At 42.4% G+C, this 25,418-nt stretch overlaps 1 protein-coding gene across 3 annotated transcripts in view; it reads right to left on the bottom strand.

Annotated features, from left to right (window-relative positions):
- The window catches only part of LOC119806769 (Snf2 related CREBBP activator protein), a 51,395-nt gene extending 43,390 nt beyond the window's left edge, over positions 1-8,005 (bottom strand). For 2 of the 3 annotated variants that reach the window (XM_038318760.1, XM_038318774.1), the window contains exons 1-4: positions 7,668-8,005; positions 5,953-6,028; positions 4,174-4,436; positions 1,179-1,430 (exon numbers count right to left, since the gene is read on the bottom strand). In XM_038318760.1, the coding sequence (XP_038174688.1) occupies positions 1,179-1,430; positions 4,174-4,227 (306 nt within the window). In that variant the 5' untranslated portion in view covers positions 4,228-4,436; positions 5,953-6,028; positions 7,668-8,005. The other variant, XM_038318768.2, reaches the window with a different exon arrangement.
- Positions 8,006-25,418: the final 17,413 nt, after the last annotated feature.

Genomic DNA, 25,418 nt, shown 5'->3' with positions numbered 1-25,418 from the left:
ACTCTGTAGTCTAGATTGGTTCAAACTTTCCAATCCTGCATTATCACCCCAGAGCTCTAGACATAGAAGTATGAGCTACCTCATCTACTTAAATAAATTTTTAAATTTTCTTGGTATTTTGAAACAGGCTTTCTCTGTGTATCCCTGGCTATACTGGAACTCACAGAGATCTACCTGCCTCTGCCTCCTGAGTGCTGGAATTCAAGGTATGTGCCGCCAACACCCAGCCTGATTTTTTAAATTATTTAAGTTTTTTTTTAAAGACACCACCTGCAGGAAGTTAGGCTGACCTTGAACTCACAATCCTCCTTTTTCTACCTCCTACTGTAAGGATTAAAGTGAGAGCCAACACACCTGCTTAATTCTTACTTTAAGTCTGGTAACAGTACTCAGGGTATAGCTTGGTGGTAGAGAATTTGCCTACTATGCATAAAGGCTTGAGTTCAATCCCCAGAGGAGTGTGAAAAGAAAACAAAGTCTGAGAGTAAACTTAACAGACTCTCCTATTCTGAAAAATAAAAACATGGGGTATAACTCAGTGATAACAGCACTTGCCTATAGCTGAAAAGATGGTTCAGTGGTTAAAATTATTCATGCAGAAGACCTGAGTTTGATACCATCATAGTGGCTCCAACTCCCAGTTCCAGAGGATCAGGAGGACCAGGCATGAATGTAGTATATACATACATGTAGGCAAAACTCATATACACAAAATATTACATTAATTAACCTTTTAAAAAAGTGAACACTTGTCTAGCATATATGAAACTTCAGTTTAGTCTGAAAGAAAGAAGGAAGGTTGGTCCCTTTCTTTCCTGTCTGAGTGTTTTGCCAGCAAGTATGTTTGAACACCACTTGATTGCCTGGTGCACAAGAGAGAACTGGATCCCCTAGAACTGGAGTTAAAAACAGTTACAAACTATCATGTGGGTACTGGGAATGGAACCCAGGTCCTTGGGAAAACTAACCAGTGCTCAAAAATACAGAACAGCCCTCAAAGAAAGGGAAGGAGGGAGAGAGGGGTTGGTTTACTTCAAGCAATATACTCAAGACAAAGAAGGATTCGCACCCTAAACTTATAGCTAAAAACAAAAAATACGACACATAAAATATCCATGGGATAATAGAATTAAGTCAGACAATTCCCATGAATCTTCATTGGCCTCCCCAATACATACATGTTTAGCTTGTTCTGCGATTTCTGCATGGCTCTTCTCCCACTTTGGGCCCTTGTTGATTAGGTCAGCAGCCTGGGATAAGCTGAACCCCTCCAGAGGAACTGTGGTACCATCTGGAGGACCTGGAGGTCCATCCAGAGAGGAATCTTGAGCTATATGTTGGGGGGAGATGCCACCTGCCCCACTAGAAGCTGGAGAACTAGATGAGGCAGGGGACACAGGATTGCTGCCTGTCATGCCGTCCGACACCATCTAGAAAAGGGGAAAATGATGGGGAAAAAGGATGATAAGCATTGTGCTAAATGTTTTAAGTACATTTTTCTATTCCACTTCACAACAAAAAAACTGTAGTAGTCTCATTTTTAATCAACGCAAACACTTCGTTGGTTTCTTTTCTTGGGAGAGGGGATATGATGATGATGATGATGATGATGATGATGATGATGATGATGAAGGGAAGATAAGGTCTCACTATGTAGCCCAGTCTGGTCTAGGATTTACAATTCACCTCCCAAACGCTGGGTTAAAAAGCTAGTGTCACCACACCAGGCTTGGAAATAGAAGATTTTTTGTTTTTGTTTTTAAACAAAGTAATTAAAATGGTAGAGTCCAATTTCTAGTAAATATCTAACATGTAAGACATACATGCTGATACACACAGCTACCTATATTCAAGACTGCTACTACAGGGTTAGATGTATAGCTCTCAAACACAAAAACTTGTTTTATAAGACTACTACAAGGCATGATTTCTTTTGTTCTTTAACCCACAAGACAGTCTCACTACAGAGACTTAACAGAGGTGGGCCTGTCTGTACCTCATGAGTGTTACGATTAAAAGAATGCTATGATTTTTCAAATTTAATGGTTCTTTTAGAACCTTGATTTTTTATTTTTTGGGAAGGGGTGGTTGAGAGAAGAAGTGCAGCCTTCCCTGGCTGTCCTGGAACTCGCTCTGTAGACCAGGTTGTCTTCAAACTCAAAGATTTGCCTGCCGCCTCCCAAGTGCTGGGATTAAAGGCCTGTACAACCACCACCCAGGGAACCTTGATTTTACTCACATAAACTAAGGATCCACCTAAGTAATAAATTTAAATTAACTTCAAATAATAGAAAAAAAAAGCCCCCTAAACCTCTTCACTGAAGATGCAGGGATGGAACTAAACACCACTCTCAAATATCCATACATGATTTTACACAGTATTGACCATAAAAACAATATTTGAAAACACTGTCCCAGCATTCAGGAGACGGAGGCAGGCGGATCTCTGCGTTCAAGGCCAGCCTGGTCTACAGACTGAGTTCCAGAGTAGCCAGGGCTACACAGAGAAACCCTGTCTTAAAAAAACAGAGTTCGAGGCCAGCCTGGTCTACAAGAGCTAGTTCCAGGACAGGCTCTAGAAACTACAGGGAAACCCTGTCTCGAAAAACCAAAAAAAAAAAAAAAAAAAAAAAGTCCCAATAGGGAAAACGAACTCACTCATGAAATTCACTACAAAACAGAAAGTCTCAGAGTGCCTCAAATTCCTACTCCAGCTAAATGCTTAAAGACTACATATCAAAATTTTCCAGAAGCTAAGTATCAAACCCATTGGAGCAATGTCAGAATGCTTACCTACCTGGACTGTGCAAGGCTATGCAATGAACTCCCAGCAACATATTTGAAAGCCCAAAGGGATATGGGTTCAATTATAAAGTTTGCCTTAGCATGCACAAGATTCAAAGGTCAGTACAGTAAATGAACAAACTATCAACTGAGCTACCTTCGTGGTACAAGTCTACAATCCTAGGACTCAGGAGGCTGGGGTACATAAGGAAACTCCCAATTCCCTCTCCTTCCTTAGATAAGGTCACATGTTCTACAGGTGAACCTAGAACTCCCTACATAGCTGAGAAGGACCTCAAATTTCTGAATCATTCTGCTTCCATCTTTCAAAGTGCTGGAATTACAAGTATGTGTCACCATACATGGTATATATAGTACGAGGAACCAACCCGGGGCCCAACTCTGAGCCTCGTGCATGACAAGCACTGTACCAATTAAGTTAAACCCCAGCTTCACAAGAAGCCCTGTCTTATTAAGAGGGAAAAGCCTATTAAATGCAAATGTAGGGCTAATTAATTTAAAAAACACCCAACTCCACACCCACAGCATGAGGAAAGAAATAATGCCTCACTTAAGGTTTACCCTGTTTTAGTTCCTAATGAAGTTAAACTTATCAGAGTTTACAGTCTTAGAAGCATTTTTCCTGCCTCCATTTCCAGTCTATCATAATTAGACCACTCTAAGGTAAGAAAGACTTACGTCTTTTTTTTCCTTTCCTTTCCTTCCTTCTTTCCTTTTTTAAAAGACAGAGAATCACTATGCATGTACTCTTAACTGGTCTGAGATGCACTAAGTAGACCAGGACATTGATCTCATAGAAATCTGCTTGTCTCTGCCTCTGGTTGCTATGATTAAAGGCATGTGCCACCATATCCCTCAAGATTTGCCCCCTTGGAAACCTACATTATTATTATGTGAAGCAGAAAGTAAAACTCTAAAGCCAGGCACATGCCTTTAATTTCAGCCCTTAGGAGGCAGAGACAAATGGATCCAAGTTCAGGCCAGCCTGGTCTACAGAGTTCCAGGACAGTAGACAGATAAAACTCTGTCTTAAAAAAACAAATTAAGCCAGGCAGTGGTGGAGCATGCCTTTAACCCCAGCACTTGGGAGGCAGAGGCAGGAGGATCTCTGAGTTTGAGACCAGCCTTGTACAGAGTGAGTTCCAGGAGAGCCAGGACTGTTACATAGAGAAACCGTGTCTTGAAAAACAACAATAAAAAAAGTATCTAACAGGCTTGACATGTTACAGTCCAATATATCTGAAAATTAAAGAATCCAAACTCAACTCCTCAGGCAGGTAATAAGACCTGTAAAACCATTTCTGTCTCAAAATCATTAGTCCATTAGTCCACAGAGAATAAGCAAAAGATCCCTTCCCACTTTCAAACCTGTGTCTGTAGGATTGGGAGCTGAGGATGAGCAGGGGAGGGGCTGCTCTGCATGGTCCCACTCCCAGGCTCCTTGCTGGATGCCTGAAGAATGACTGGGTTATTATCACCACTGCTGCAGGCCGAGGGGCTGGTGTCCGGCTGCAGGGCATGCTGGGAGCTGGCCTCATTCTGGGCCACCAGCCACCGGGACCTGCCTTCCAGGGCCCGGGGCCCACCAGGGCGTCCCAGCCTCCGCTCAGGTCCACCAACCTCTGGAGCACCTACAGTTGGATTTAAAAAAAAAAGTAAAAATAAAATTAAAGGCTATTAAAAGTTGTTTTTATTTATTTACTTATTTATTTATAGACAAATAGGGTCTTACTACACCATACAGGCTGGTCTGGGACTTACTATCCTCCTGCCTCAGCCTCCAAAAAGCTGAACTGTTTGTTTCCTGGGATCACAAGGTAGCTCAGTTGGTTACCCAGCACAAGTAAAACATGGATTCAATCCAACAAAGCATAAAACTAACAAGGTGGCATATGCCTTCAATCTCAAGCTTGGGAGGTAGAGGCAGAAAGATCAGGAGTTCAAGGTCACCCCTGGTTACATAGGCGTGAGTAGGAGACCCTGTCTCAATATGCTATTTATCCCCATGTTCCTTGAGATTTACTATGTGTCAAATACTTGAAAGTACTTGCTTAGCTAGAAGAGGTAGAACATATTTGCAACATAGGGTGAAGGAGACTGAGGTTTGGATCTCTCTGTGAGTTTAAGGCCAGCCAGGTCTTCAGAGTGAGTTCCAGTACAGCCAGTGCTACAGAGACCCTGTTTCAAAAAACTGAGCGTGCGTGGGGGGGATGATGATATATATCAGGTGTGGTGGTTCATACCTCATAATCTCAGCACTTAGGGGGCTAACACTGGAGGACTGCTATGAATTCAAAGTCAGTTTGGGTTACAGACTGAGATCCCTTCCCCTAAGGAAAAAAACTGAGGTGAGGGGAGGGGGGATACAGGGCTAAGAACTTGGTTACTTAGTAGAATACTTGACTTGTACTAACAAAGCCCAAGACTCGATCCCCAGAACCACATAAAGTTGAGTGCCATGACTACACTTGAGCCACGAGGATCAGAGATATTCAGTTATTCTCAGCTATACAGCTTCAGACTAGTTTAAACTATATGAGGGTTTTTGGTTTTTTGCTTTTTTTTGTCTTAAAAATGAAAAAAAAAGAAAATAGTGGGAGAACTTAAATCCAGATAACTTCATTCCAAAACACTAAAGAAGCTGGGTTGGTGGCACATGCCTTTGTTTTGTTTTGGGTTTTTTGAGACAGGGTTTCTCTGTAGCTTTGGAATCTGTTCTGGAACTTGCTCTGTAGATCAGGCTAGCCTCTAACTCAGAGATCCACCTGCCTCTACCTCCTGAGTGCTGGGATTAAAGGCGTGCGTCACCATCACCCAACTCACTGGGACTCTAAGGCAGGCATATCTCTGTGATTTTCAAGCCAGCCCTGTCTATACAGTAAGTTCCAAGACAGCCAAGGCTCTGCAGAGAGACCCTATGCCAGAAAGAAAAAAAAACAAACCTCTGCAGAACACTGTACTCTTAGTACTCTTCCCGGGAGCGCTGAGACTCCACTGTTGTACCATTATCGTCACACTCCCGTGAAAACACATGCAAAGATTTGAAGTTTACCTGAGCAAAAATCCACAAGTAACCTAGTCTCTCATTATCAAATACTGTTTCTCTATTAACACAAGCACACAAAATTGTATTTGAAGTGAGCTCACCTGTGTGAGCAGAGACCACACCCCCTGTGAAAGTCTGCACTTCCACGGTGCCGTGCTGTAAAGAGGGAAATCACACCTAAAACAGTAGAGGAAAGCAGCAGTGAGCAAGCAATCCACATTTGTCAATGCCTGTCTAAGAGTACTTACACCAGCTTTCCAGGACCTTACGTACACCCAAAGTCAGCTCACATAAAAGGAAAAGTTCATGCTTCAGAAAAATAAAAATACTTGATTTTGGTTGTAACTCAGCTAGGCCTTGGGGGAATTCCTGGAGAAATGTATGAGCGATTCAGAGTATTTATTATTCTTGCAGAATTCTGGGTTTGGTTCTCAGCACTCATGTGGTAGCTCACATGAGTTTTAACTCCAATTCCAGTGGCTCCAACCCACTCCTCTGGCCTGTCTGGACAGCTGGCATGAATGTGGCACACATACATATGTGCAGGAATTCACAAATACACGCAAAAGCAAAATAATAACTTTTTAAAGAGTAGTGGCAACAAAGAATTGTGCTTTGTGTAGAGAATTTCACAGGGTTGTACATTCTGGTTGAATAAGAATAAGGGCAAAGAGGAAACGAAACAACACAAAGTTTTAAAAGCTAAACTACTTGAAGTGACTGACAGTAACGTTACATCCAGAAGTTCACAAAGCCTTCTGGATGTCCGAGTACCGGTTTGCCTTTTCAGTGAGGACTTAATAGGAATGAGGGTGGAGTTCCCAAAAACAAAAAAGTTGGTCACAAGGAAAGGATCCTTCGAAATCTGTACACGCGGGATGGAACATCCAAAGAACTTTACAAAGAGCCAACATAAGGCCGGCTCCAATGAGACCCATGCTCCGGAAACAAGCAGTTAAACTATACAAGGCCCGGAAGTATTTGCTCAGTTAACTCCTGTCTAGGTGCAGCGCTGCCTGGCTTCACCCTCCACATTCCGGGGCCCGGAGGAAGTCCGAAACCTAGATGCTTGAACTCTTGACCTTAGTCTTCCCTGCAGTCTCCCAAGACCTCTCAGGACAGTGACCCAGCATGACCCCCGACCTCTGCTCAAGCATTCACTACTCAGTCGGTAGCCACGCCCCCGCCCGGTCGCCCACCCCACCCAACGTGCGCGCCAAGCGGGGGGAGGGGCCCGCGCGTGCGCGGCCGGAGGCGGAGTGTGCCGGCGGCGCGCACGGCCTGGGGGGGTTCCCGCCAGAACCCAAAACCAAAGACTGGGTCGCGGGACTCCGAAGTCCGCGTCCGTCGGCGCCCTCACACCAACAGACCGCAAAAAGCTGAGGAAGGAAGGGTTCGAGCGCCAAGCCCTGGGCTCTCATAAATGGAGTATGGGGGGCACGCGCCCGGACTATTCGTCTCATGCACCCTTTCCTCTTCCTCTCTCTCCCCTAAGGGGAGGCAGGTTGGTGGGCGGGCAGAAGCGCACCTGGGTCCGTCCTCTCGGGGTTTGCTCGCTCACGCACGCGTGCGCAGAAGGGCAGGAGGGCAGGGAAGCCGCGCAGAGACAAGGTGCCACCAGGCCTGACAACCCCCTCCCCTTGGTCTCTATGGGCGCGCGCAGGCAGCCTCGCTCACCGGCCCCAGGGCCCCGACTGAAGGTGCGCGCGCAGCACCCCGGGAAGGTGGGAAGAGGCGCGAGGCGATGCGCGCGCAGTCACCCGCCAGGGGAGGGGGGAGTTGGGAAGCCTCCGCCATCTTGTCTCCCTCTCCTTACCTGCGTCCTCGGGGGCGTGCTCACCACCCCCCCTCCCGCCGAGGAGGGGGGAGGGCCCCCTCTTGGTCGCCGCCTTCACCGCTTTAAATCCCCTTAAGGGCCGCCGCTAGAGCCACCCCCGTGCTCCCGCCGCTTCTAGTCGCGCCACGGAGATACGATCAGTAAGTTGGAAAAAGAGGAGACGCTACTCCCAGCGACCCCGCCGCCGCCGCCGCCGCTCCCGAGGCCTCACCAAAATGGCCGCCGCCTTCTCGGCCGCCACCGCCACTACCACCACCACCACCACCAAGGCTCGTTATCGCTACCGCCGGAGCGGCCCGTCTTCTCGCGATACACAGTAACTGGAGGCTGGAGGGGCGGGTAGGCTCGCGTGCTAGCGTAGGACTCTTGTCTGGAGCGCAAAGCAAGGTGGGAGTTGTAGTCCGTTCCGAGGTTCCATGCTTGCCCAGCTCGCTTCCGCGGATCTGAAACCACTTTAACTCGAGCTTCATTGCAGCTGCTCTGGAGAACACCCTTTGGGTTTGTGAGTTTTTATTTTTATTTTATTTTCAGCTCATCCAGTGAAGTGAAACAAATTAGTTGTGGAACCTTAGCCACCAGTAGCTCTTTTTTTTTTTTTTTTTTTTTTTTTTAAAGACAAGTTCTCACAATGTTCTATGGCTGACCTGGACTTGCTACGTAGATCCGGCTAACCTTAAACTCAACAGACGCTCCTGCCTCTGCCTAGGATCCATGGTGTGTGCCATCACTACCAATTGCAGTTGACTTTGTAGCATTGGTTTTTCATGAGCCCCCAAACATCTGTGCCATTAGTTTGCAGGTTTTCTGCATTAAGAACCCTTTTGAGAGGCTGGGAAGAGAGCTCAGCTACGAAGAATATTGGCTAGTTCCTCTTCCAGAGGACCCAGGTTCTATTTCCAGCACTCACAGTAGCTCAACAATTTGTAACTCCAGTTTCAGGGAACCAGACACCCTCTTCTGGCTTCAAAGGTCACTGCACATGGTACAACAGACCCACATGCTTGTAAAACGCCCATGTATATCAAATAAAAATCCTTTTAAAAAAATGCCTTTGAGAATCTGATACTCCCTCCCCATTTTAAGGACCTGTTTATAATCAGCAACAGTTGCAAGAAAGATCTTACAACTTTGTAAGATCCTTGCTTACATAGCAAGACCCTGCCCCAAAACATAACTAATAATTAAAGCATGTGGGATAAAATAAGTCAGTGACAGACAGGAGAAGGCATTGTGGGCAGTGGTGAAATGACAATTGAATAGAGACTGGAAGAAAGAGTCTTCACAGCTAGGTGTGGTGGTGTATGTATGCCTAGAATCCCATTACTTAGTGTGTGTGTGTGTGTGTGTGTAGTCTTGCAGTAAGTGTGTTTGCTTTTTTTCCTTTTAAAAGATTTCTTTATGATGTATGTTCTGCCTGCATGTACACCTGCAGTCCAGAAGAGGGCACCAGATCTCATTACAGATGGTTCCATGGGGGGGGGGAATGGCACACCTTTAATCCCAGCACTCAGGAGGCAGAGGCAGGCAGATCTCTGAGTTCGAGGCCAGCCTGGTCTACAAGAGCTAGTTCCAGGACAGGCTCTAGAAACTACAGGGAAACCCTGTCTCGAAAAACCAAAAAAAAAAAAAAAAACAGATGGGGGCTGGAGAGATGGCTCAGAGGTTAAGAGCATTGCCTGCTCTTCCAAAGGTCCTGAGTTCAATTCCCAGCAACCACATGGTGGCTAATCTGGCCTTCAGGCATACATGCAGAGAGAATATTGTATACATAATAAAAAAAAAAAAACAAAAAAAAAAAACAGATGGTTCCATGTGGTTGCTGGGAATTGAACTCAGGACCTCTGGAGGAAAGTTTTGTTTTTGTTTTTAAATAATTACAAAGGCAGAGCTGGAGAGATGGTTCAGTGGTTAAGACTGGCTGCTCTTCCAGAAAACCAGGTTTGAGTCCCAGCACCTAATGGGAACTCCTAACAGTCTCTAAGTATTGTCTTAGGGATCTTAACACCCTCTTCTGAATCAGAGCCATACATTAATACATTCAGACAAACACTCATAAAAATAAAATCTCAAATTACAGAGGTAATAAATGTTTGCCTTTGTAAAAATATAGTATAAATTATTAGCAAAAGCCTTCCCCACATGTCCTCAGTGCCTGCCCAGAAGTAATCAGTGTTGAGTCCCTCATATTTAAATTATACCATACTATATATTGCTTTACACTTTGCCTTTTGGTTGTAATGTATATGTAATATCTTTCCACATAGTAGTAAAAGATAATGGGACCAGGTGTGGCACTCACCTTTAATCCCAGCTCTCAAGAGGCACTGACAGGTCAAATCTCTGTGAATACAAAGCCAGCCTTGTTTACATAGTGAAACCCCCACAGATATTCCAGAAGGAAAGAAGGTAAGGAAAAAAGATAGGATAAATGTAGGTAGTGGAAGAGAGAAGTCTCAGTAGTTAAGAGCATTGACAGACCGGAGGCCCAAATTCAGTTCCTAGGACCAAAAGGGACCAACAAGAAAGCTTGCAAGCATTTTAAACTCTTCTGGCCTCTTTGTCACTGAAAGCACACAATACAATACACATAGACAAATCACCCAAGACACAGTGTTCCTCCTGCATGTACACCTGGAGGCCAGAAAAGGGCACCATATCTCATTACAGATGGTTGTGAGCCACCATGTGATTGCTGGGAATTAAACTCAGGACCTCTGGAAGAGCAGCCACTGCTCTTAACCTCTGAGCCATCTCTCCAGCCCCCCACATTTTAAAATTTTTAAAATAAAAATGATGAACAACTTTAATTCCAAACATTGAAGAGGCAAAAGCCTGGAGATACAGATATCAATACCTTTCGGGCCCACATAGTGATTTCTCTTTCCCAAAAACACAAGAGCTGGGTGTTTGTGGCACACTTCTTTAATCCTAGCACTTGGGAGGCAGAGGCAGGCAAATCTCTGTGTTCAAGGCCTCAATAAACCAGAATAATAATAATGTATACTAAGCTCTGCTTCACTGTTGAATAGCTGGAAGCTGGGGTGGTGCTGTGTGCCTGAACCCCCAGAGCTCAGGACTCCGCACAGCTCAGCTTGGGGAGTGGAAAACGGTTCCGTGGGTAAAGGTGCTGGCCGCCCGGGCTTCGTCCAAAAAGCTCTTTTCGGTATTGCATTGTTTGTCTGTGTTTTGAAATGGGGTTTGAAAGGTGCTCTGTAGACCAGGCTGGTTTCAAACTCACAGATACAGGCCTTAGAAAAACTTAATAAAACCGATAATAGAGATATCCAAATCCAAACAGGGATTTAATGGAGAACCAGTTTCAGTGTTGCATTATAGGTTAAAGAGGAACAGTCTAAGGTTTTCAAACAAACCACCTTAATATATCCAGTAACCCTACAGGAATTGCCAAATGATAAAGACTATGTAAGAGCTAATTGGACTCCTCTGTCAATGTTAAATTTAAGGAGATTCAAGGAAGCAGTAGGGCATGCATTCACCTTTTGTGAAGCAAATGTTAAACTTGTGGTCAGCCTGGCACTAGGGAAATTCACAAGAATACACAAGGATGACCACAGATAAAACTCTTTAAGTTAATAGTTGATAGTGGGATGACTGAAGTGGCCTTCACATGCCATCAGATTTAGAACTGCCATAATTGCCAAGCCTTCACCCAGTAACAGATGCAGAGATCCACAGTTAATCACCAGGCCAAGCTCCCAGAGTCCTGTCAAAGAGAGGGAGGAGCAGTAATGTGAGCACAGGGGTTAAGACCATGGTGAGGAAGCCCCAGAAACAACTGACCTGAGTTAGTGAGAACTCACCAAACCCAGACTGATAGCTATGCACTGCAGAGGGCTAAACTAGACCCCCCCCCCCCCGTGCAGGTGACAGTGGACTGCGCAGTTATGAGGCCACTGGCAATGGGTTCAGATCTATCCCTAGTACATGAATTGGCTTTTTGGAACCCATTTCCGATGGAAAAATAACCTTCAGCCTAGACTCAGGGGAGGCATTGGTCAGGCCTCAATGCAGTGATGGCATTATGCTCTCTAAGGAACAGATGTGGGTGGGATTAGGTGGGGCTAATGGGATGAGGGGAGGGAAGGAGAACTTGGATTGATATGTAAAATTAGAAAATAAAATAAAAATCCTCATGGTCAGTTTGTAATAGAATTATCCCTAAAGACTGGATAGACTTGGTTAAAGCTGTTTTAGAGCCTGGTCCACAATTACCATGGAGAGCCTGGTTCAGAGAAGAGGCTAGACCAGTGAACGATGGAGTAGAGATCACCTTGTTTTTTAATGGTTTCTTGAGACAGGGTTTCTCTTTAGCTTTGGCATTTGTCCTAGAACTCACTCTATAGATCAAACTGACCTCAAAATCACAGAGATCTGCCTATCTCTGCTTCTTGAGTGCTGGGATTAAAGGTGTGTGCCACCACTGCCCAGCCCAAAATCAACTATGCTACTATAGAAAGGTAATCTTTATATGATGACCACGCCCTGGTTTTCTTCAGTGGAGAAGTTTTGAATGCTTGGGACAGAATTGGAGAAGTAGGAAAGAAAATTGAGTCATTTACTAAAGTTATACAGGGCCCAAAGGAAACCTTCATGGATTTCTTACAAAGATTGACTTCAGCAGTAAATAGAATGATAACAAATTCAGAAGCTAGACAAATGATACTTGAACCTCTGGCTGTTGAAAATGCTAATTCTCAATTCAAAAGGATAATTAGGCCTTGAAAAGCAAGGTCATCACCCTTGAAGGACTGGATCTGAGATAAGCCAATATTGAATCTCATGACCATGATGGTGCATGGATAGGACAGGTGATTTCTAGAGGTTTGAGGAAAAATCAAAATGTCAAATGTTAAGATTGTAGCAAACAAGTCACCTTAAAAGGAACTGTAAATAGGGAATTCCTAGAAACAATGTTTATTCTAAGCATAATCCAAACAGAACAGCCCTCCCTTCTGGATTATGAGGAAGGTGTGGCAAAGCCAGGCATTGGACTAATGAGTGTAGGTAAACAAGGGATATTCAAGGTAACCCTTTGCCATCAGGAAACTCCACGGGGGGCCTCTCGCAGGTCACTTTGCCAAATCCGATTCAGTTGCGGCCTGACATCGTAGAGGGAACTACTTCCCAGAGCAAATAAAGATCCTAATGTCTACTGAAAGAAACCATACTATTGTGGGTAATAGAACAGCTATAGACAGGAGAAGAAAAAATTCAGACAAAAAAAAAAAAAAAAAAAAAAACAAAGCAAGGGGCTGGAGAGATGGCTCAGTGGTTAAGAGCATTGCCTGCTCTTCCTTAAAGGTCCTGAGTCAATTTCCGGCAACCACATGGTGGCTCACAACCATCTGTGATGAGGTCTGGTGCCCTCTTCTGGCCTGCAGACATACACACAGACAGAATATTGTATACATAATAAATAAATAAATTTTAAAAAAAACACAAGGCAAGTATTTTGGTGAACTTTTAAAAAAATATTTATTTATTTATTATGTATACAATATTCTGTCTGTGTGCATGTCTGAAGGCCAAAAGAGGGCACCAGACCTCTTTACAGATGGTTGTGAGCCACCATGTGGTTGCTGGGAATTGAACTCAGGACCTTTGGAAGAGCAGGCAATGCTCTTAACCACTGAGCCATCTCTCCAGCCCTTGGTGAACTTTTATAAATGAACAAAGACCAAAATTAAAAATATGAATAAATGACATTGTCGCTGAAGGTCTTGTAGGCACAGGTGTGGATATAACAATAATTTCAACAGAATTTTGTCATCCAAATTGGCCCCTTCAGGAGGTAAGTGTTCAACTTTTAGGGATTAGAACTTTATCCCAGGTAAAACAGTGTGAGATGAGTCAAATTTATGGAACTGGAAGGACAGAGGAAAATTAAAAGTCACATGTGTTAACATAGCAATAAATTTGTGGGGACATAATTTGTTACAGTAGTGGAGCATTCAGATTAATATTCCCCCATTTTAGAAACAAACCATAAATTGACATGTTTCTGGGAAAATATTAGAAGGTATTATAAATAAACAGTCGCCGATCATTCAGGTTGTACAAAAACAGGGCACACCAACTGCTGATAAAATGGTTGACAGAGAAACCTATATGGTTTGCGCAATGGCCTTTAAACAACAGAAACTGCAAGCTTTAGAACAGCTGGTACATGAGCAACTAAATGCTCAGCATATTGAAGAATCAACCAGCACTTGGAATTCTCCTGGATTTGTTATTTAAAAGAAATCTGGAAAATGGTAAAAGATATAAGAGCAAGGTGTTTCAGCCAATGGGATCTTTACTGTACGGTCTGAACTGCTGTGTACTACGGTACTATGGCTGCAGAACAGTGCCTGTACTACAGAACATTTGTGAGCTGGGCAAGGGACTTGGAGATTGAAATATACACACAGACTGACAGAGGCACGGGTCATCCTTGAATTCCCCAAGAATGCCCAGTCTATTGTGTTTCAGGGCAGCTTATATAGGGCTCCTTAACTGATAGCCATGCCCCAGCCAAACCCACCAGAAACCATTCCCCTGCCATCAGGAACTCCTGAAGGTCTCATGGTCAGAGCAGCTGCAAACACAGGAAAACAAGTTACTTTGCTAAGAGCAGCATAACAAGTTGTTTACAGGAAATTCAGGGTCTGGGGGTTCACAGCCCCCAACACTTTACAGTTTGCACTTTTGCCTTCTCTAGTGCCTAAAGGATAGCCTCTGATAGTTATTGATTTAAAAGATTGTTTCTTCGCTATACCTTTACAAGAAAAAGAATAATTTGCCTTCACAGTGATTATAATAATTCTCAACCTCCTAAGAGACATCAATGGAAGATTCTCTCACAGGGAATGTTAAATAGCCCCCACCCTGTGCCAGTATTTTGTAAGTCAGCCATTGGAAATACTACATAAGCAATTTCCTCAATTTATAGTTTACCATTACATGGATCTTTTTTTTTAATGTGGGCTTTTTTTTTTATTCTATTGATATTTATTGAGTACTACATTTTTCTCTGTTCCCCTCCCTGCCTCTCCCCTCACCCTTTCATCCCTCCCCCAAGGTCTCCTTGATCCCAATTTACTCAGGAGATCTTGTCTTTTTCTGCTTTCTACTTCCCATGCAGATTATATCTATGTATGTCTCTCTTAGTGTCCACATTATTGTGTAAGTTCTCTGAGATTGTGGTTTGTAGATTGGCTGTCTTTGCTTTATGTTTAAAAACCATCTATGAGTGAGTACATGTGATAATTGTCTTTCTGTGTCTGGGTTACCTCACTCAAAATAATCTTTTCTAGCTCCATCCATTTTCCTGCAATATTCAAGCTGTCATTATTTTTTTCTGCTGTGTAGTTCTCGATTTTGTAAATGTACCACATTTTTTTTATCCATTCTTCGATTGAGGGACATTTAGGTTGTTTCCAGGTTCTGGCTATGACAAACAAAGCTTCTATGAACATAGTTGAGCACATGTCCTTGTGGCACAATTGAACATCTTTTGGATATATACCCAAAAGTGGTATTACTGGGTCTTGAGGAAGGTTGTTTCCTAATTTTCTGAGAAATTGCCACACTGATATCCAAAGGGGATGTACCAGCTTGCATTCCCACCAGTAATGCAGAAAGTGTTCCCTTTTCCCCACAACCTCACATGGATGACATCTTATACGCTGATTCAAATATAGATACTTTAGAAAAAAATGTTTGAGGGATTAAAAAAACAGTTGCCTTCTTGGGGATTACAAATTGTTCCTGAAAAAATACAAAGAGAATATTCTACTAATTATTTAGGCTTCAAAGCTAGATTTACAAAATATTAGAGCCCAAAAGGTGCAAAATAGAAGAGACTGGTTGCAGACTTTAAATGAGTTTCAAAGATCGCTAGGAGATAGTTCTAATCTACGGCTCACTATTGGGATAAAACATAATTAACTGGTTAATTTAAACAAAACCTTAGTGACAAGGACTTACATAGTCCCAGGGAGTTTTCAGCTGATTGACTATAATTGAAGAGAAATTATAGAAGACACAAGTGGATCATGTGGCTCTGAAGCTTAACTGAATTTGGTCATATAACCTTCCAGGCATTCCCCCTACAGGAATTTTTTTGAGGGGGAGTTGAGACAGGGTTTCTCTGCAGCTTTGGAACCTATCCTGGAACTAGCTCTTGTAGACCAGACTGGCCTCTAACTCACAGAGATCTGCCTGCCTCTGCCTCCTGAGTGCTGGGGTTAAAGGCATGTGCCACCACCACCCAGCCCCCTACAGGAATTTTAATGCAGAGGGAAGATATTTTCTTTTTTTTTTTTTAAAAAAAAGATTTATTTATTGTATACACAATATTCTGCCTGCATGTATCCCTGTGGGCCAGAAGAGTGTACCAGACCTCATTACAGATGGTTGTGAGCCACCATGTGGTTGCTGGGAATTGAACTCAGGACCTCTGGAAGAGCAGCCAGTGCTCTTATCCTCTGAGCCATCTCCCCAGCCCCGGGAAGATATTTTCTTAGATTGGATCTTTTTACCACATAAACTTAGTAAAAAATTAAAAACTTATATGGAAAATGTCTCTGAGTTAATTCTAAAAGGAAAATTGAAGCCGGGCGGTGGTGGCGCACGCCTTTAATCCCAGCACTCGGGAGGCAGAGGCAGGCGGATCTCTGTGAGTTCGAGGCCAGCCTGGTCTACAAGAGCTAGTTCCAGGACAGGCTCTAAAAAAAGCTGCAGAGAAACCCTGTCTCGACAAACCAAAATAAAATAAAATAAAATAAAATAAAATAAAAGGAAAATTGAGACTTCATCAATTAGCAGGAATTGACCCAGCAGAAATTATAGTCTTTTAATAATGATGAAATTGACAAATTATTGGCAGAAAGTTAACCTTGGCAAAGAGTTTGCAGTAATTTTCTGAGAGAAGTTAACAACAAACATCTCAAAGGCATGAGAATTCAACCTATAAAGAAAACTAACTGGATCCTTCCTCACATTGTACAGAATACACCAATAACTGGAGCTCCTACATTCTACACTGATACAAATAAATAAGGGAGGGTTGGTTACAAATCAGAAATTTTAAGTAAAGTGGATCTAAGCCCTAATGATTCTGTCCAAAAGTCAGAATTATATACTATTCTCATGGTGTTAATGTATTTTAAGAAACCTCTCAACATATTTACCAGTTTACAATATACAGAGGAGATTGGGCACATTCAGGGTGGTACGGCTATAGACAGTCACAATATACAGAAAGAGTTGTTTTGCATATTGAAACAACTGAATTTATACCAAATGATACAAACTTGACTTTATTATTTATTCAGTTACAAGATATTATCAGGAATAGTAATCATCCCATATACATAACATACATTGGATCCCAAATGGGTCTGCCAGGTCCTCTATCACAAGGTAATGCAGAAATATGCAGAAATTAATCAGTTATTGGTTGGAAATAATCTGAAAGCCTCAGAATTTCATTTTTTTAAAAAGATCATGTTTCTCTGTAGCTTTGGAGCCTGTCCTGGAGCTAGCTTTTGTAGACCAGGCTGGCTTCGAACTCACAGAGATCCGCCTGCCTCTGCCTCCCGAGTGCTGGGATTAAAGGCTTGCGCCACGACAATAGCAAAAGTTTTAAAAAAGACTTTTCTATCACATGGCAACAAGCCAATGAGATTATGAGAAAATGTCCTACTTGTTCTTTTTTTTTTTTTTTTTTTTTTTTTTTTTTTTTTTTTTTTTTTGGTTTTTCGAGACAGGGTTTCCCTGTAGTTCCTAGAGCCTGTCCTGGAACTAGCTCTTGTAGACCAGGCTGGCCTCGAACTCAGAGATCCGCCTGCCTCTGCCTCCCGAGTGCTGGGATTAAAGGCGTGCGCCACCACCGCCCGGCTCTACTTGTTCTTTATACAACAAAACACCACTACCTGGAGGAAGTAACCCAAAGGATACTTAAAGGAATGAAATCTGGCAAATGGACGTGTTTCATTTTGCATAATTTGGAAAACTAAAATATGTATGCCACACAATTGATACCTATTCAGGTTTTCAATGGGCAACTGCTGTGCATTCAGAAAAGGTTGATTTGTTACTTACACATTTGCTAGAAGTTATGACCATCATGAGTATACCTATACAAATAAAAACAGAAAATGTCTCCAGAATGTGTCTCTAAGAAATAAAACCATTTTTTTGCTTATTATAATATAAAGCATATTACAGGTATACTACACAATCCTACAGTGCCAGGCAGTTATAGAAAGATCAAATTGAACTCTAAAGGATATGTTAAATAAACAGAAAGGGATGATAAATACCCCCAGAAATAGATTGTATGATGCTTTATTAACTTTGAATTTTCTAAATGATGAGAAAGAAGCAACAGCTGCAGAAAGACATTGACTAATTGAATAATAGAGAAAAACTACAAAATTAAATCATCCAGTATACTTTAAAGATTTACTGGCTTCAGAATGGAAACCAGGACATGTGTTACATTGGGGAAGGGGTTTTGCTTTTGTTTTCACAGGAGAAAAAAAAACTATGGTTATGAGTAAAATTGACAAAGATTTGATTTGAACAAGAGATACTTTTTAATTAGAAGAGATGATAGTTCATCAAACAGCATGCCATTTAATCTAAACTAGCCTATAATACGAACAAATGCTTTTCATTTGATCAGTTATAACTTGCCAAAAGAGAATCTCCCAAAATTAGGGTTGGGGCAGGGTATTCTCTTTTCTTTTCAAGAGAATAAAGACATCCAGCTAAGGAATCCAAAGACCACTGGACAAATGAGACATCTGAAGAAAAAGGACAAATCATCCAGAAAGAAATGTCCCAAGAAAAAGAGAAAATAGGTTGGCATATCGTATTTCCAACAGGATAAAATTTCATAAATCTTCCCAAACGTTTGTTTATTTCTGTTATTTTCTATAGACATATAAGGCAAATGGTCTTTTTAGAGTCCCAGCCCAACTAAATATTAAAGCTGGCTTTGAAGTTGGAGTGTGGCTCTCTCCTTCTCTAAACCCAAACATACTTATTAAATTCCAAAATCTCTGTCTCATCTCAGAAGAGCCACCTGATATGAGAAAAAGAAAAACTATTTAAGAACTATTTTATTGCCACTAATCTCATAATCTTTTGGTTTTATATTGGCTCTTTAACAACTCTCCTTAAGATATAAATATCATTTCTATCAGTTTTCAGCATGAGCATGCCTAACGACGACCATTGAAATCTCCAAAAGGAGGACCAGGTCCCACAATAACAATTCCTCCAGGACTATGATAACACTACTAAGCTGAAAAACACCACCTAAAGATTGGCTTTGGAGGGCTGGAGAGATGGCTCAGAGGTTAAGAGCATTGCCTGCTCCTCCAAAGGTCCTGAGTGCAATTCTCAGCAACCACATGGTGCCCTCTTCTGGCCTTCAGGCATACATACAGACAGAATATTGTATACATAATAAATAAATAAATATTTTTTAAAAAAAGATTGGCTTTGGACTACAAACTGCTCAGAACACTTTTGAGGTGGCTAGCTGAGATGTCCCAGCCTCACAGTCTACTCTAGCCAGGACTTGAGACAAGCCGCTCTGCACTTTCCCATTACACAGGGACAACAAATCATACAGCTACCTCTCCAAGGACTTGACAATTAACCCAAATTTTTCTTTTCAGGATCCCCTAAAGATGCCATTGCCTCCAGGCAGCAGGAAGTAAGTTTAAGAATACAATGCCCACTTTCCCAAGAAGTGATGTGGGTGGTTTTTGGTCATTCAGTGCATTATGGATATTTGTCATTGTTTAGGGGAATTGGTTACAAGCTGTGACTGATAATGGTCAGGAGAAAAGCTAAACAAAGGAGATTCAGAGTTCTTGTTTTGAAAAGAATAAAGGGAGTATATAGCTATGGTGAGCTAAAAGTGTAGATAGATTATTAAATCTACTTTAAAAACCGACTACTAGTTTTAAATATTTTGGATTGAATTGGACTTTCATATATTATATACAAATTTTGTATATTGATACATATGTGGGATTAATTTCGTTAGAATATACTGTACATTTGTTTCCAATCTTGTTCAAGGTATTGTACCTATATAGCTCATTTAACAATACAATACAAATTTCTGGTTCTTGGAAGCTATTATTACCAAATGTTTAGAATAATAAGGAAATGCAGGTTAGTAATTAGTTACCTATTACAATTAAACTTGTCATAATAGGTATGTTTTCAAGATTAAACACATATATTTTATTTTTTAAATTTTTTTTAAACTTTATTTTATGTGAATTGGTGTGAAGGTATGATATCCCCTGGAACTGGGGTTACAGACAGTTGTAAACTGCACGTGGGTGCTGGGAATTGAACCCAGGTCCTCTGGAGGCACAGGCAGTGTCCTTAACCTCTTAGCCATCTCCCCAGCCACTACATATATTTTAATATATTTGAAGACAGGTTGTCTTCAAACACTTCAGAGATCTGCAGAATGTGCCATTTAACATGTTTTAATAACAGGTTCTTTCTTTATGACAATGAGACATGTCTGCTCCTGGCAGCACCAGTCTACTTGAGAGAAGATAATAGGCACTGAATTAATTCCACATGGGGTTTACTTTCTTTGTGGCAAAAGTAAATCACTGGGCAAGAAAACGCCCTTGCCTCAACTGCTGATAGTATGCTGTCCTAAATGGACAAGCAGGACACAAAAGATTGACTGCCAAATTTTATCAAGACAAGGCAGGACAGTTCTTTAAAAATCCTGCTTCAAAGAAAGTCTGTCAAATAGTGTAGGCCTTTAGACTGAAGATGGATGCCCCAACCTTGCAGAAGAACTTTGGGTGATTGTCCAGACATCCAGCTGTTTCTTATTTCTCACATATTTTGGAAGTGGCTTGCTCATACTTCCCACTTACTCAGTTAATATTATTTCTTTCTTGGGTCTCTTAGGTAGCTGAAGACTAGATAGTTATAGTTTTCATTGCTTACAAGACTCAGAAAAGAAATTCACTAATGAAGTAATGATGGAGGAGAGTTATCTGTCTATGTTACTTTCATTGGTTAATTAATAAAGAAAACTGCCTTGGCCCTTTAAGAGACAGAAAATTAGGTAGGTGGAGTAGACAGAACAGAATTCTGGGAAGAGAGGGGAGACGCTTCAGGCAGTCGCCATATGCAGTCGCCATGCTTCTCCTCTCTGAGTCAGATGCAGGTTAAGATCTCTCCTGGTAAGCCACACCTCGTGGTGCTACACGGATTACTAAATATGGGTTAAAGGAAGATGTGAGAATTAACCAATAAGAGGCTACAGATAATGGGCCAGGCAGTGTTTAAAAGAATATAGTTTCCGTGTAATTATTTTGGGTAAAGCTAGCCAGGTGGCGGGACACAGCCCCGCCGCTCCTTCTACAAAGTAACTTCCCACTTACTCAGTTAATATTATTTCTTTCTTGGGCCTCTTAGGTAGCTGAAGACTAGATAGTTATAGTTTTCATTGCTTACAAGACTCAGAAAAGAAATTCACTAGTGAAGTGTAAAGTGTATAAGTTAAGAGATCTCAAAGATAGTTTTGGATAATAATATAAGTTATTATAGAAAATAAATTAGGTATAAGACTTCAGACTCACCAAGATAGCATAGATATGGAGTATTTTCTCTGAATTTGTCAAATGCAAATGGACTAGACGTTGTTGTACTTATTGCCTGTATATATTGTATATAGTTATTGAATATAGTTTTTCTTACATTAGTTATAATCTTTATTATATTGCACAAAAAAGGGAACATGTGGTGACATCTTGTTTATGATCTAACAAAAATAAAGCTTGCTTGAAGAACAGAGTGGAAAGCTAGCTACACTAGTCAGCCATACATGCCAGGCAGTGGTAGCACACACCTTTAACCCCAACAGCCACACTAGGTAGCCACAGATTTTAGGTGGTGGTGGTACATGCCTTTAATCCCCAACACTAGAGAGGAATATAAGGCATCTACTGATTCATGGACAAACTTAAGTTTCCCTGCAGTGGGCAGGTGTGTAACATCCATCTGCCATAATTGATTTGGTTGTAACCCTCATGGGTTAACTCCTAAATTGGGGCTGCTTAGGAAAGGAGCACACTGAAGACAAGAAGATGTAGTGGCTTGTGCTACTTCTTGCGTGCATTGAATATGAAGCTGAAGAGAGTGTGCATTAAGGTGAAATTTATCATGTATTTCTTGGGCGTGGTCAGAAATAAAGCAAACGTGTATGTTTATCAGCTAAATCATTACCTGCTGACAATGGCCCAGGCAGCCATGTATGACTGTGGATATGTCTGACAAACAAAGGCTCAGTCTGCTGCCAAATCAAATGCTGAACGCAGCTGAGCAAATGATGGACCTTAGAGGAAGGTGATATATAGGCAGATGTCTTCAATGACTTAAAAATGTGGGCTATATATATACATTATCAGTATACAAATTTACAGGTTCCCCAGGGAAAAACTGGAATTGCAGGAAGCAGGCTGTTACCTCCACAGCTTGGGCTGATCCATCCCCCACAGGTCGCTTCCATACTTTTCCTCCAGAAACCACTACTGCATTACCTTTAGGGGAAGCATCTGTAAAGACAGCACACACTGAGGGTATGAGAGATCCTCTGATCACTCAGGGGAATATAATGGGATGATTTTTGAATAGGACCATTAGTGGATGCTGAGGATAATGAGAATCAAAACTTCTGGAAAGGGTGGTGAGAAAAGGGTCTACTCATCATGGTGCTGCTGTAAATGTGCTAGCTGGTCTTTAGTATAAGGTGTTATAATCTTGTCAGGATACTTCCCAAATGTCTGGGCAGCAACCTTCTTAGCTTTCCAAAGTAATTGTAATATAACTTCATAGTATGGGGTGACTACCCTTGCTGGAGAGGCAGGCATGTGTACCCATATAATAGGTCCATACTGCCAAAATACTCCCGTAGGGGCAAAATTGGAAGCAAGAACTACAAAATTTAATGATTAATCATAATTAATCTGCTGGAGATGGACCTTTTCAATGTTATCCAGAAGAAGCCGTAAGACCTGTCTGGGTGCAGGCATCAATATTCGTGGAGAGGTTGGGTCGGGATCTCCCAAGAGCATATCATACGATGGTCTTAAGTCACCTGCTTTGATTGCTAGGGAGGGGTGTATCCATTGTATGTCTCCCAGTAACTGCTGCCAATCATGTAAGGTTTTAAGATGAGAGGTGTCAACAGTTAATTTTTTTTGTTTAATTCCATCCATGGCCAATTGGTACCCAAGGTAAGAATATGGGGCTTGCATTTGGACTTTCTCAGGAGCTATGATCAGCCCTGCCTTCTCTCAGTCCTGTTGCTTTTGAATATAAGCCTTGAGCAGTTGATCTTGATCAGGCCCTGCTATTAATAAATCATCCATATAATGAACAATATATAATTATGGGAACTGACAGTGAACATGCTCCAAGCAGCAGCAACATAAGCTTGACATATGGTAGGACTATTTGCCATGCCCTGTGGGAGTACAATCCAATGGACTCACAAAGCTGGTTCCTTAAAATTAACTGAAGGGAGGCTAAAAGCAAAACGAGGACAATCCTGTTTGGCTAGAGGAATAGTAATTATATGCCAGCCCCGGGGTATGGCTGAAGGGAAGGGCGATGCCTGCTGAAGAGGACCCATAGGCTGCATCCCCTTATTGACAGCCCGAAGGTCCTGTAATAGTCTCCATTTTTCCAGATTTTTCCAAGTTATAGGAATTGGGGCAGGCTTGGGAACAGTGACCCTAACTAAAAATAGCCTAGACTGCTTTGGTCTCCAAGAAGTCGTAATTTGGTCATCTGGTGTCACTGGCTGCAACTGGCCCTGCAGATTTTCCCCCAGCCCCTGCCCTGGTCTCCATCCCAGTTGCTGCATAATTTGGGCTGCTGTTCGTGGTGTTGTGGGCTGAGTGGTCAAGACACCTCCCATCTCACTCAGGACATCTCTTCCCCAGAGATTAACAGGGAGTCCTGGGAGGACATATGGCTGAAAGTAACCCTCATGGCTTTCATTATCCTGCCATTTTATTTTTGCACTCTTCTTGGGAGTTGCTTGACTTATTCCTTGTAGGGTGGCAGTACTGCTTTCTAATGGCCACTTCTTAGGCCAGGATTGTAAGGACAGGACAGATACTTCAGCTCCAGAGTCTTAAAATCCCATTAAATGACTTCTCATCAATAATCAATTCTAATTGTGGTCTTTCTTTTATATGAGCTACCCAAAAGACTGCAGTGCCGGATGACCTAAAACCCTTGGTACCCCGACTGGAACTGGTTGCGGGTTTGGAGGTGTTAACTAGGGGTACCAAGACCAGTTGGGCAATATGATCCCCCTGAGGAATTACTGTAACTCCTTGAGTAACCGATGTCATAATTTTTATTTCTCCTTGATAATCTGCATCAACAACCTCAGGATAAGTTTGAATTCCCCTCAAGATGGTACTGCTTTTTCCTAAGATAAACCCCAAGGTCCCTCTAGGGAGTGGCCCCAAAACATTAGTGGGTAAAGCTTGAACCCCCATTTGGGCTGTTAAGACTGCTCAGGCAGAGGTACTGAGGTCCAATCCTGCACTTCCTGGGGTGGTGCGAGCAAGGTCTGCAACGCAAAAGGATTGCCCTGTGGAACAAACTAGATACAGCCACTGCTGGAGTGGGTCCCCCCTGACTCCTGGTGTCATTGCTCCATACACTGAGGTTCTAGAGCCCTAGAGTGGGGCCCTCCGCCAGTTTCCCTGCTGTTGGCCTTGGACAGGCAGAGGCCTTCCATCTATATCTGTCTTAGATCTGCAATCATTTGCCCAGTGGGCGCCCCTTTTACATCATGGGCACTTTCCTGGTCTGGCAGTAGCTCCCAGAGGGAGCTATGGATATTCCCTTTAAAATGTCCAGGGGTACCACAGTTAAAGCAGGTTTATCCCCAGTTGTCTGGGGTCCTTGGCCAGGCCTGATGGCAGCAGCAATCACCTGGGCCTGAATGAAGTGCCCATTAATATCCCAGCAGATCCGGATGTATTCATTTAAGCTTTTTGCCTTATGTGGCTGCAAGGCTTCATATTTATTTATTTGCATTCTCAAATGCCAGCTGCTTAACTATGGGCATAGCTGTGGTCACATCACCAAACAATTTCCCTGCCAACTGCAATAGCCTAAAACTTTTGACAGCTGATCCCCCGCAGCCTTTTTTGGCAGGACTTTCAAAGCTTTGGTAGCTACAGTCGCCATCTGGAGACATACGGTAGGATCCAGCAAAATTTGATTGGCCAAGTCAGCATAAGCTCCTGCTCCAGTTAGCATGTCTAGATTGCACTGTGCCTGTCCCACTTGAGCATTTAACCTAGCCATTTGTAAACAATTTTCTTGGTATTCTCCCTCCACAATAAGTAATCTCCTCCCCATAGTACCACACCGCATGGCATAACTGCTGCCAATCACTAGGAGTAAGATTCAGTGCCACAAAAGATTCTACCATGGCAACAGTAAAGAGGGCCTGAGTGCCATATGCTGACACGGCCTCTTTCAATTGCTTCATCTCCTTAAAGCTCAAGGCCACATGTTGTCTCAGCATCTGTCCTGGATTGTTCAGATCAGTTACCTCTATAACAGGAGCAACTGTGTGCCAGGTCTGAAAACAGATACCTCCTCTTCTTCCTGAGCCCTCTTCGATCTCTCACT

Source organism: Arvicola amphibius, chromosome 1 (assembly GCF_903992535.2).
Source record: "Arvicola amphibius chromosome 1, mArvAmp1.2, whole genome shotgun sequence".
NCBI lineage: Eukaryota > Metazoa > Chordata > Mammalia > Rodentia > Cricetidae > Arvicola > Arvicola amphibius.
This window is presented reverse-complemented; position numbering and strand designations above follow the sequence as displayed.